We start from the raw sequence: 13129 nt of genomic DNA, 5'->3' as shown, positions 1-13129 counted from the left end.
GAAAGAGACACAAGAGAGAGAAAGAGACACAAGAGAGAGAAAGAGACACAAGAGACAGAAAGAGAGACGAGAGAGAGACACGAGAGAGAAAGAGATACAAGAGAGAGAGAAAGATATATATATATATATATAAATAATTATGCCTATTATATTTACACATATATTAATGTACATTTATATATGCATAATACACAGAGAAATGTCATTGATATGTACAATATGTAATAAGCAGATATTGGCCCAGTCTTGTTGCTAGGTGCATACTCCAGCACAATAACATATTTAAAGTGAAGAGCGCACCCACAGGACTTCAAAATAAACAAGAGAACGTCAATTTTTCACAGTTGTGCCCTACATACATTCACCATTTCAGTCCCATTACCAAGGTTCCCTTAATATGTCATGGTAGTTGGACTGAAACATTGATTACATGCAAAGGCACGTCTGCTTAAAATAAATCTGCACTCTTGTTTTTTTTTTTAAGCTTATGTGTGCTTTTTTTCCACGTTGGAGTAATAATTTTTAATTTTAAGTTATCTTTTCTAACTCTGTATCTGCACACTATGCTGGCGCAACGCATTATGGGGCTGGTAAATATTTTTTTTCCAGGGCTGCTTTTAATTCCCAGTCCGGCCCTGGTAGGGTGTTTATATCCACGTGTTATGTGCAGTGTGACAATAAGCTAATTTAGAAGCCCATCAGTGGACAGCTTGGAAAGAAGCACTAGCAAGAGATAGATGGTTACTTGGTAACACTCTTATAATGTACACCATTATATTCTGTCCTAACTGTAATACATCATTTTCATTTTTCATATTGTAATTCTGCATCTCAGATGAACATTTTTCTGTTGTATTTATGTGTTCACATTGCCATTTTATACTAGGTGATATTCACTGAACGACTGGTCAGACCATATATATAATATGGAATATTAACGAAATGGTTAATTCTATACTGAAGGCTGATTTGCTCTCTAATTTATGGTAATTTTCAGTAGAGTGGCTGTTTGACTCCTTATCCAGTACTGACCTATTGCTGATTAATACTATTTATGATGTCTATTCCCTGTCTTTTCACAATTTCACACAGATTCATATTCGGTTTTGTACCTCTAAATAAAGTTGGTTACTATACCTTGAAGACTATGATGTACCATTTAGGATTTTTATAAGACTCCATGTCATGTTTTAGAGTCTACTCTATGCATGTGGTTAATTGACATGTGATGCAATTTATTAGTTTATTTGGGGTTGGGGGTTATTTAAGCACTTTTGTCATGTTGAATCCCTTAGGCATAATTAAGGCTCTGCTGAGCCGTAACGTCACACTTTGCACTTTATGAGGTGGTGTACCCAGAAATAAACATACCTTCTTGATCTTGGAGTGTTTTTGCCTGTGTTCTTCAACTTTGGTGACTGAATGGTGTGCATCACATCTAGTAGCCATCTGAGGAGTGGAGTGAGAAGCCTCTGACTGGTTATTTCCCTGTGAAGAGAAGTCTCTTCCGGAAAAAAAAAAAAGGGAGGGCGTACAAAAGCTGCTTTTGTATTCTTTTTTAGACTATACTCCCAATGAATACATACCTGAAAAAATATGCATGCACGTATCTATTTTGGGTATATCTACTAAACTGCAGGTTCTTTTGAGGGGAATTTGGACACGTGGGGTGGTCCTTAAACAATCTTAGCAAATCCAATGCTTTCCTATGTGAAAGCAATGTAATTTGCTCAGAACGCAACTTCTGATGTCAGCCAAGCAGGCAGATTAGACGCAGAGCCAGCAGCTGCAGACTGGAATACAAGTAAGAAAGGGGCTAGATGGTTTTAACACTATAGGGTCAGGAATATATGTTTGCGTTCCTGACCCTATATTGTTCCTTTAAAGATGGATAGATAAAATGCATAATGTTCAACATCTCTATGAAGAGGTCTAGGAGAAACATTGAGGTTTAGGGTTGCCACCTGGACGGTATTTTACCGGCATAGCCGGTATTTGATGCTCTGTGGCCGGTCCCGGTATTGCAAAAATACCGGCAATACAATTGTGTAGGTATGCAGCAGTCTGTGTGTGTGTGTGTGTGTGTAGGTATGCAGCAGTCTGTGTGTGTGTGTGTGTGTGTAGGTATGCAGCAGTCTCTGTCTGTGTCTGTGTGTGTAGGTATGCAGCAGTCTCTGTCTGTGTCTGTGTGTGTATAGTTATGCAGCAGTCTGCGTGCGCGTATACAGCAGTCTGCGTGCGCGTATACAGCAGTCTGCGTGCGCGTATACAGCAGTCTGCGTGCGCGTATACAGCAGTCTGCGTGCGCGTATACAGCAGTCTGCGTGCGCGTATACAGCAGTCTGCGTGCGCGTATACAGCAGTCTGCGTGGGTGCGTTTTACGCAAGCAGTCTGCGTGCGCGCATACAGCAGTCTGCATGCTTGCATACAGCAGTCTGCATGCTTGCATACAGCAGTCTGCATGCTTGCATACAGCAGTCTGCATGCTTGCATACAGCAGTCTGCATGCTTGCATACAGCAGTCTGCATGCTTGCATACAGCAGTCTGCATGCTTGCATACAGCAGTCTGCATGCTTGCATACAGCAGTCTGTGTGTTTGTTCTTCTTTCTTGTGAAAGAAATAGAACCAGAATATCAATCTGTTTTAAATGGTATGTACACACACCGATAAATATACTATATGCACAGACAGTGTAGACACACACTCAAAGTATACAGACAAAGACACACGCTCAGACAACAGTAAGATCATACACACTTAGACAACGACAAACTACTTTACACACTACTACACAAACACACACTGCCTCACATTCACAATGCTATACACAGTCAAAGTATAAACATTGTAAGTAATTTATTAGTGATTTAGGGAATTTTCTCCTTCCAAAAGTTATCATTCTCCATGTGATGTCACGCATATATAATTAATTATGCAAATTAGAAAGGCCAGTATTTCCCCCCCCCCCCCCCAAAAAGGTGGCAACCCTATTGAGGTTTTATTTTATTTTTGGAAACAGCAATTTTTACATTTTAGGGTTAAATCCACCTTTTGTTGCTGTCTAGAGGTAAAATTGGTGGCGTTACACAGAAGTTCATAGAAAACATTGATTATTTAAAAAAATGTTATACAGCTAACTAATAGTACAAAACATATACGGGCATAACAGTGCTGCTTTAACAATATGTGGATGAAATATGTAGGTTTTACCATGAAAAAGAAAAAAAAATTCTCTCAAAGCACTCCAACGGTGTTAGAAAGACACAAAAATAAATATGCTTGAAGTTCTTATACCACTGAAAAGGGTGCAGCATGTGTGCAAACGCTACATGTATGAGTAGAAATACACCCTAAGGAACATTTTGTTACTGGGAAGGGAGCAAAGAGTGGTCCCTTATATCAGTGATCTGTAAACCAGTGTGCCTCAGGCCACGTTAAAACGTGCCAAATACATTAGCTTCAGGGCTGGAACGGTGCAGTCTAAATAATGTGTTTTGTTTTAATAAGTGTGCCATCTAGCAACTAATGAAATGCAAATCAATTTGGGTAGAAGTATGTATCTTGCGAGTAAAAGATTCAAGTAAATGTAACATTTACAAGCTGCTGATGGTTATGAAAAAACATTGCTTTGGAATTTTTCTCTCAATGTGTGGCTTTGTTGGAAACCACTGCTATATAGTGTATCTGGAGATAAAAAGAGGCACAGTGCCTATATAGGAGTCCATATTGGCAACGTTTGTGCATTACAAGCACAGATCTCTGCTCCCTTAAATCGACTATAAGAGCAGAACTACCCACCGGAAAAGAAAAGCACTAAAACAGCTACAAGGTTGCCTCACCAGTGTCTGGAATTATTTCTCCAAACAGCAGCAATGTAAATTTGCTGTATGTTATGGATTATCAGAATAATCTACAATCTGTATTCCTGCAAAATCTGCTGTGATGCAGTTTCACATGGGGTAATACAAAACCTGCAGTCTCATTGTTATTTCATCTAAAATCACAGATCACCAGCACGATTTGATGCAAAAAAATGTTTACTTGCCAGCCCTAGTCTCCTGAGACCAGTGTAATATTAATGATTTACTGTAACACGGTTGTACATGTCCCAAAACAACCCCAGAACCAGGTATGTGCAACAGGAAATACCGTATATACTTGAGTATAAGTAGAGTTTTTCAGCACATTTTTTGTACTCGAGTCAATGTCTGTATTATGGCAATTTATATTGCCATAATACAGACTGGGTGCTGGCAGAGAGCTCTTACCTCTCCTGCAGCTCCTGTCAGCTCCCTTCTCCTCCGCACTGGTCCGTTCAGCACCTCTGTCAGCTCCCAGTGTAAGTCTTGCGAGAGCCGCGGGGTCATAGCGCGGCCGCGAGCAGGGGCGGGCTGGGCCGGGGGGCAGGGAGGCAATTGCCCCCCAGGCCGCCCGAAATTATTTTAGGACCGGCCGTGGCGGGCCGGCCCTTTAAATGCTGCAGCCGCCGAGCGCTCTTTATAGAGCGCTCAGACGGCTGCAGCTGCTTTTGTCTCCCTCCCCTCCCCTGTAGGTGGCCGAGCTGCACTCCGGTCCGCGGTCCCGGCCGGAGTGATGGGAAGGTGCACACTGAGTGTGCACTTCCTGTCAGTCCGGCCGGGTACAGGAAACAGAAACTCCTGTTCCGCGCGGAACAGGAGTTCCTGTTTCCTGTACCCGGCCGGACTGACAGGAAGGTGCACACTGAGCACCTTCCTATCACTCCGGCCGGGACCGCGGACTGGAGTGCAGCTCGGCCACCTACAGGGGAGGGGGTAAGAAGAAGAAGGGGGGGGAGAGAGAGTAAGAAGAGGGGAATGGGGGAGAGTAAAAAGAGGGGAAGGGGGGAGAGTAAGAAGGGGGGGAGAGTAAAAAGAGGGGAAGGGGGGGAGAGTAAAAAGAGGGGAAGGGGGGGAGAGTAAAAAGAGGGGAAGGGGGGGAGAGTAAAAAGAGGGGAAGGGGGGGAGAGTAAAAAGAGGGGAAGGGGGGGAGAGTAAAAAGAGGGGAAGGGGGTGAGAGTAAAAGAGGGGAAGGGGGGGAGAGTAAAAATAGGGGAAGGGGGGGAGAGTAAAAAGAGGGGAAGGGGGGGAGTAAAAAGAGGGGAAGGGGGGGGAGAGTAAAAAGAGGGGAAGGGGGGGAGAGTAAAAGAGGGGAAGGGGGGGAGAGTAAAAGAGGGGAAGGGGGGGGAGAGTAAAAAGAGGGGAAGGGGGAGAGTAAAAAGAGGGGAGGAGGGGAGAGTAAGAAGAGGGGAGAGTAAGAAGAGGGGAGGGGGGGAGAGTAAGAAGAGGGGAGGGGGGGAGAGAGTAAGAAGAGGGGAGGGGGGGAGAGAGTAAGAAGAGGGGAAGGGGGGAGAGTAAAAAGAGGGGAGGGGGGAGAGTAAAAAGAGTGGAGGGGGGAGGGGGAGAGTAAAAAGAGTGGAGGGGGGAGGGGGAGAGTAAAAAGAGGGGAGGGGGAGTAAAAAGAGGAGGGGAGAGTAAAAAGAGGGGAGGGGGGAGAGTAAGAAGAGGGGAGGGGGGAGAGTAAGAAGAGGGGAGGGGGGAGAGTAAGAAGAGGGGAGAGTAAGAAGAGGGGAGGGGGAGTAAGAACAAGAGTGGGGAGTAATTAGAAGAAGGGGGTAAGAAGAAGAAGGAGGGGGCAAGAAGAAGAAGGAGGGGGTAAGAAGAAGAAGGAGGGGGTAAGAAGAAGTAGGAGGGTTAAGAAGAAGGGGGGAGTAATAAGAAGAAGGGGGTAAGAAGAACAAGGGGGGGAGTAAGAAGAACACAGGGAGGGGAGGGTAAGAAGAACACGGGGGGGGTGAGAACACACAGAGGGAGGAGTGAGAAGAACACAGGGAGGGTGGAGGGGGATGAGAAGAACACAGGGAGGGTGGAGGGGGGATGAGAAGAGCACAGGGAGGGTGGGTGAGTGTGAGAAGAGACCGCTAGGGGAGGGTGGGGGAGAGGAGAGAGCACTAAGGGGCAGGGGAGAGCTCTAAGGGACAGAAGGGACAGCTCTATAGGACAGGGGGCAAGACAGGGAGCTCTTTAACACTACGCGCACACACACACACACACACAATGCATCCCTATACATACACAGAAACACACAATGCACCCCTATACATACACAGAAACACACAATGCATCCCTATACATACACAGAAACACACAATGCATCCCTATACATACACAGAAACTGAACATGCTTCCCTTACACACAGAGAAACACACAATGCATCCATTACACACGCACACAATGCAACCCTTACACACAAAGACAATGCATCATTTGCACACATACACAGAAACATACAATGCAAACACTTACACACACATGCAAACACACACACTGTTTTTCTTACATACACACAGAAACACAATGCATCTCTTACACTCAATGCACACACATACAGACACACACCTTGCATCCCTTATGCATACAAACACAGATTCACACAATGCATCCCTCACACACAACCAGAAACACATAATACATCCCTTTTACACAAATACACACTGCTTCCACTACACACAAACACACTGCATCACCTGCACAAACTGGTATCCCTATACACTACATACCATAAGCACACATATTAGATAACACATAACACATCCCCTACACACTCCACTCCCTGTGAGCGAGCTCATGGGTGGGTGGAACATATAAGTGGACTTATGAGTGGGCACTGGGGCCCAGACCTTGAGCTGTGTAAGAGGCCCCCCAAAAATGGAGCTGCTTCCAATTCTCCCAGAACGTTGAATTTTGTGACCACAGTTGCAAACAGCCTCCAGAGGTTCTGTTCTACACCAGACCAGTGGAGCCAAACTGCAGCCCATCATCATCCTCATCTAATTGTAAGTAGGCAATCTAGTATATTATTAGTGACACTAATCTATTATTTACCTCACATTAAAGGGACACTATAGCTTAATGAAGTGGTTCTGGTGTCTATAGCTGGTCCCTGCAGGCTTTTTAATGTAAACACACACTGTGTGCAGCACTGGCGTTAGTTCATATGGCAGATCATATGGGTGGGGCATTGTGATGTCACATGGGGGGGGGGGGGCGGCAAATTTATATTTTGTCTAGGGCGGCAAAAATCCTTGCACCGGCTCTGATCCTGGGCGGGTGCACCAGTCTACTGGTGACCCACAGGAGGGGAGTGCACTGATTGCACTGCACTCTCCTCCTGCCCAGACCTGTCTTGACCGCAGTGCAAGTGCCCTCTGCCCCTAATTTACAGTGGCTCACACTCACAACAAGCAGTGCCTGGAGCCCTTTGCAGAGACGGAAACAAAGAGGTTCTGCAGCAGCTGGCCGTCCTGCAAGCATTACATTAAACAGCTGTTCCCCATGCAGCCACAGGTGGCGTTGTGCTGGGAGACTGTGATTACTCTTCACTTCCTCCCAGCCTACAGAGCAGCGCATGGGGGAGAGAGGAGGAGGCATGATTTAATCTTGAATAAATCCTCTAAGCAAACCTTTATAAATTTGGGGGGGATCAGCTCTGTTTCCACAGTTTATTGGTGTTTACTCTCATCTCTGTATTAATATTGAGGGATGTCTAAGTAGTAACATCAGTGTGTGTCAGCAGGGCCAGCCGTTGGGGTGGGCAAGCTGTGCGTTCACGCAGGGTGCCATGACAACAGAGGCGCCCGGCGGCCAACACAGCTCACAAGTTGGGTACACCAGCATATTTAATTTAAACGATTCGCTGGTGGTCCACTGGTGCGCACCAGCAGTAGGTGCAGTCAGATCATATCCTCTCCCTCGTGGTTCCGGCGCTCAGTTAGTGAGTCAGAGCACAGGCTCAGAGATTCTCAGCCTGTGCTCTGACAACATTAAAAGTCAGAGCCGTGAAGGAGCGGGTATGGCAAAGAGCTACTGATTAGCATAACATCAATATCCGTTATAAAACCAGAAAAAGGTGGGCATGGATGGTGAACTGATTTGGTGGCGCAATGGGCCACTTGACTGGTTTTGCCCCCCAGGCCTAAGGCTGCCAGCCCTCCCCTGGCCGCGAGACTTACAGTGTGAGCTGGCAGAGGGAGCTGACCGGACCGGCACGGAGGAGAAGGGAGCTGACAGGAGCTGCAGGAAAGGTAAGTCAACGCTCCCTGCCAGCCCCCTCCACTGAATTGCCAATGCCACTGAACCACCAGGGAATGAGAGCCCCCCTCCCTGCCATGTATCAAGCAGGGAGGGGGGGACGAAAAAAATATATATATAAATAATAATTAAAAAAAATAATAGTAAAAAAGTAATAGTAAAATAAAAAATAATAATAATAAAAAAACAATATTAAAATAATAATTAAAAAATAATAAAAATGCCCACCCCCCACCAAGGCTCTGCATCACACTCTGCATCACTCACACACTGCATTCATTAAATACACACACTGTAAATAAATATTCAATTAATATAATTTTTTTAGGATCTAATTTTATTTAGAAATTTACCAGTAGCTGCTGCATTTCCCACCCTAGTCTTGTACTCTAGTCAATACGTTTTCCCAGTTTTTTTGGGGTAAAATTAGGGGCCTCGGCTTATATTCGGGTCGGCTTATACTCAAGTATATACGGTAAAACTATTTATTCACTTAATTTACAATAAAAAGGCTATTAATTTAAATATAGCAATGCTTCTGGTTTTAAATAGCACACACACACACATATATATATATATATATATATATATATATATATATATTTTTTTTTTTTTTAAATAAAACTAAAACCCTACAGTGTTTCAGGGTTAACATGCTATTTTAAGGTTAATATGCTATTTTAAGGTTAACAGAGCATACATAAATAATCAACTGAAATATTGTTAATAATAAGATGGTTAATAAGAGAATACAATAAAAAAAAAAATCGAAGAATTTCCTTAGAGGCACTCTAAACAACCTAACCATCCACTAGAGCTCAATGTAGTTATCATCGAACCTAGAGTATATATGCGCTGTGCACTGGTTTTATATCTAAATGTTTATAGACAGAGTGACAAACTGGTGTTCTTCGCAATGTTCAAAGTTTACCACTAGACAGAGTAATGGTACTGAATTTACATTCAATCTATACTGTTTAACATGGACAGAATTGGCACAGATACAGATAATATGGAAGTATCAATTGCGCTTGATGAATGCAACTGTGGACGAGACATGGTCCAGGCACTAGGAAGAGTCCCAGTTTATGTCAAACCACGCCTAAAAGGTTTGACATTCAAGCTGGGGATGGAATCAGGACACTCTAAGCAACAAGTCACTAGAGCAAGCTGTAGTGGATGCGTTGCTTAGAATGCCCCACTAAAGAAGAGGATAAATATAGATCACCACGTAACCAACAGAGACTTGAGATTGAGAAGATCATATTACCTTTTCACCATTGCTGGATTGTACAAATATATCTTCATAAACTGGGTTTCTTTTTCGTGATAACCATAGAAAGGTCTGCAGGAATACAAATAGATGTAAAATAAAAACAGCATATTTCCAACAAACATGTTGTTACTAGTAACGCATTATGCAGCAAGACATCGCTTGCTAGATAATAGATAATCAAATATGGATACCAATACAGCATTTATTTTACATTAATATAATAGGTCAAGCAGATTAGGCCAGATTTCCACTTACGGGGACACACCAGGCACCCAGACCACTTCAGCCCATTGAAGTGGTCTGGGTGCCTACTCCCATCACCCTTAACCCGGCAAGTGTAATTATTGCCGTTTTTATAAACTGCAATATTTACTTTGCAGGGTTAAGTCCTCCTCTAGTGGCTGTCTATGAGACAGCAACTGGATGGACTTCCGGGTTCTTAAAACAGGAAAAGTGTTTTAAACGACGCTGGACATCTTCACGCTATGCATGGACATCCAGCGTTGCCTGAATCCCCATAGGAAAGCATTGGGAGGTCTAATACGCGCACGACCATAAAAGTCTAGATCTAATAAAATAATGACAATATTTTCATGTTCTACTTATTTATACCAGTTTGTTTGTTTTAATGCTGCTTTATGCTACAAGTCTTCTTCTAGTGGCAACGCAAATGTACATGAATAAAGCTTTGCTTGTGCTGAACAAAAAAAATCATTCAACATTTAATTTTCTCATTAAAGGGACACTACAGTCACCTGAACAACTTTAGCTTAATAAAGCAGTTTTGGTGTACAGAACATGCCCCTGCAGCTTCACTGCTCAATCCTCTGCCATTTAGGAGTTAAATCCATTTGTTTATAAACCCTAGTCACACCTCCCTGCATGTGACTTGCACAGCCTTCCATAAACACTTCCTGTAAAGAGAGCCCTATTTAGGCTTTCTTTATTGCAAGTTCTGATTAGTTAAGATTTTCTTATCCCCTGCTATGTTAATAGCTTGCTAGACCCTGCAAGAGCCTCCTGTATGTGATTAAAGTTCAATTTAGAGATTGAGATACAATTATTTAAGGTAAATAACATCTGTTTGAAAGTGAAACCAGTTTGTTTTTTTTCATGCAGGCTCTGTCAATCATAGCCAGGGGAGGTGTGGCTAGGGCTGCATGAACAGAAACAAAGTGATTTAACTCCTAAATGACAGTGAATTGAGCAGTGAAATTGCAGGTGAATGATCTATACACTAAAACTGCTTTATTTAGCTAAAGTAATTTAGGTGACTATAGTGTTCCTTTAATGTCTGTAACCTTTAAAGTCACTATGTTTACTACATAACTTTGCAGTGTTGCATTAATAATATGGCAATTATGTAATATCTCGGTACAAATAAAATCTTCTAAAACATTAGATTTTATAAAATAAATTTACATTTTTTTAATAAAAATATATGTTATTCTCCTCGCATGCTCTGAAGAACCAAATGTCCCAAGGTCACTGGGGAGCAAGAAACAAGCAAAAAAGGCATGCAGCCATCGACAGTTCTTTTAAATACAATATATTATAATACAAATATCAGAAGGAAAGCAGCATTGCAATTTAATTCCTTTCAAGGACTCAAGCATATTTCTCTTAATATTTGCTGATGAGTCAAGTAGAGCCATTTTTTTTAAATGTCTCCTTTGTACCTTATGAAAAGTAATGCTTTTAAATGAAAACATTGTTATATGATCATAGATAATCGTTACGCAAAACCATGCCAATCTAGTGCTGTGAGTTATATGATGTGCAACTAAAATTACCAATAACTTCCTAGAGAGAAGTTTCAAGAAACTATATATTTGTTTATATATTTATTTTCTATCGAGAGCAATTCAATTATTCTTTATAATGGGAATTGGAAATATCTAGAAATTCCACATATATACTTACATTCCAGATACCAGTGTGATCTTGAAAACATGCTGTACATTGGATGATGGATTGCCTAAAGCCACATTAAGTGCTCTGTCAATGCTAAATGCTACTTGGCGAAGGTAACGTTCTGGATTCTGCTGCCGGTATCCATCATACGGCACATACAGGTATGGAAAAACACCATGAAGATGGAGGCATGTCTTCTGACCTAAAAATGAGAAACAAATCTTTAGTCAATGTATAAAAAAAAAAAAGGTGATTGGATTGAAAATTATTTATCATTTGCTCCAGTACATTATAAAGTAACTAAAAGTCACAACTTAGCAAGCATATCAATACGAAGTGTGAAAGCCCAAGACAACGATTGTAACGGCTATGAAATAAGTCATGTGGAATTTATTCAGTACCAAATAACTGACACTAAGGACCAAAACAACAAAAACAGTATAATGTAGCGTAATGTTGCATAGATACTGACCAGACCCTTTTCTTGGACAACGTACAACAATGCAGTGAGAAAAAGCAATGTTTACATTTTTCCAATAACATGCATTTAGTGGCTGTCAGACACTAGAGGAACTTCCTCCTATGATTTACAAAGGACAACACATTCTCTACGAAAAGCACTGGACTAGTGAATCGCAGGAATTGCCTACCATGTGCCATGTATCCTCAATATTGCTCAATGAAAAGCAGTTGGCTAGACAAAAGTTGTGAGAATTGATGACCTCACCAGAAAAAAAAAAATTGATAAAAACTTTTTTTTTTACAATTTAATTTTAAGTAGAAATGTAATTTCCCACCTTGACAGAAATAACTGTTGGAAAGCAAAGCACTTTGTATACATTCCTCCACCACACTTTGAACTCGTTTCAAGCACTTACTGAGGATGAGTGGAGTAGAGGAGATAAGTAAACATAGAAACATAGAATGTGACGGCAGATGAGAACCATTTGGCCCATCTAGTCTGCTCAATTTTCTAAATACTTTCATAGTCCCTGGCCTTGGCCTTATCTTATATCTAGGATAGCCTTATGCCTATCCCACGCATGCTTAAACTCCTTCACTGTGTTAACCTCTACCACTACAGCTTGCCCCTCTAATTTAACCCCTTAAGGACACAACTTCTTGAATAAAAGGGAATCATGACGGAATATTTCCGTCATGTGTCCTCAAGGGGTTAAGACTGTCCTTTTGTTGCGGTGGTTTTTCTTCTTTTACATATAGCTTCTTTACTGTGTTCATTCCCTTTATGTATTTAAATGTTTCTATCATATTCAGCATGTCTCATCTTTCCTCCAAGCTATTCATGTTAAGATACTTTAACCTTTCCTTTTAAGTTTTATCCTGCAACCCATAAACCAGTTTAGTAGCCCTTCTCTGAACGCTCTCTAAGGTATCAATATCCTTCTGAAGATACGGTCTCCAGTACTACGTACAATACTCCAAGTGAGGTCAGTGTTCTGTAAAATGGCATGAGCACTTCTCTCTTTCTAATGCTAATGCCTCTCCCTATACAGCCAAGCATTCTGCTAGCATTTCCTGCTGCTCTATTACATTGTCTTCCTACCTTTAAGTCATCTGAAATAATTACCCCTAAATCTCTTTCCTCAGATGTTGAGGTTAGTAGGCTATCAAATATTCTGTACTCTGCCCTTGAGTTTCTACGACCAAGATACATTATCTCGCACTTATCCACATTAAATGTCAGTTGCCACAGCTCTGACCATTTTTCGAATTTACCTAAATCATTTGCCATTTGGCTTATCCCTCCTGGAACATCAACCCTGTTACATATCTTAGTATCATCCGCAAAAAGACACACCTTACCAT

The 13129-nt window shown here is 42.0% G+C and overlaps 1 protein-coding gene across 1 annotated transcript in view; it reads right to left on the bottom strand.

The window, feature by feature from the left end:
- REV3L (REV3 like, DNA directed polymerase zeta catalytic subunit) overlaps nucleotides 1–13129 on the bottom strand; it is a 185774-nt gene that overhangs the window by 82418 nt on the left and 90227 nt on the right. Inside the window, exons 2-3 of the mRNA XM_063443510.1 lie at nucleotides 11312–11504; nucleotides 9383–9457 (exon numbers count right to left, since the gene is read on the bottom strand). Coding sequence (XP_063299580.1) covers nucleotides 9383–9457; nucleotides 11312–11504 — 268 coding nt within the window. The remainder of the gene's footprint in view (nucleotides 1–9382; nucleotides 9458–11311; nucleotides 11505–13129) is intronic.

The sequence above is a fragment of the Pelobates fuscus genome, chromosome 2, assembly GCF_036172605.1.
Source record: "Pelobates fuscus isolate aPelFus1 chromosome 2, aPelFus1.pri, whole genome shotgun sequence".
NCBI classification, from domain to species: Eukaryota; Metazoa; Chordata; class Amphibia; order Anura; family Pelobatidae; genus Pelobates; species Pelobates fuscus.
The sequence above is the reverse complement of the archived record's forward strand: the minus strand, read 5'-3'. Positions and strand labels throughout refer to the sequence as shown.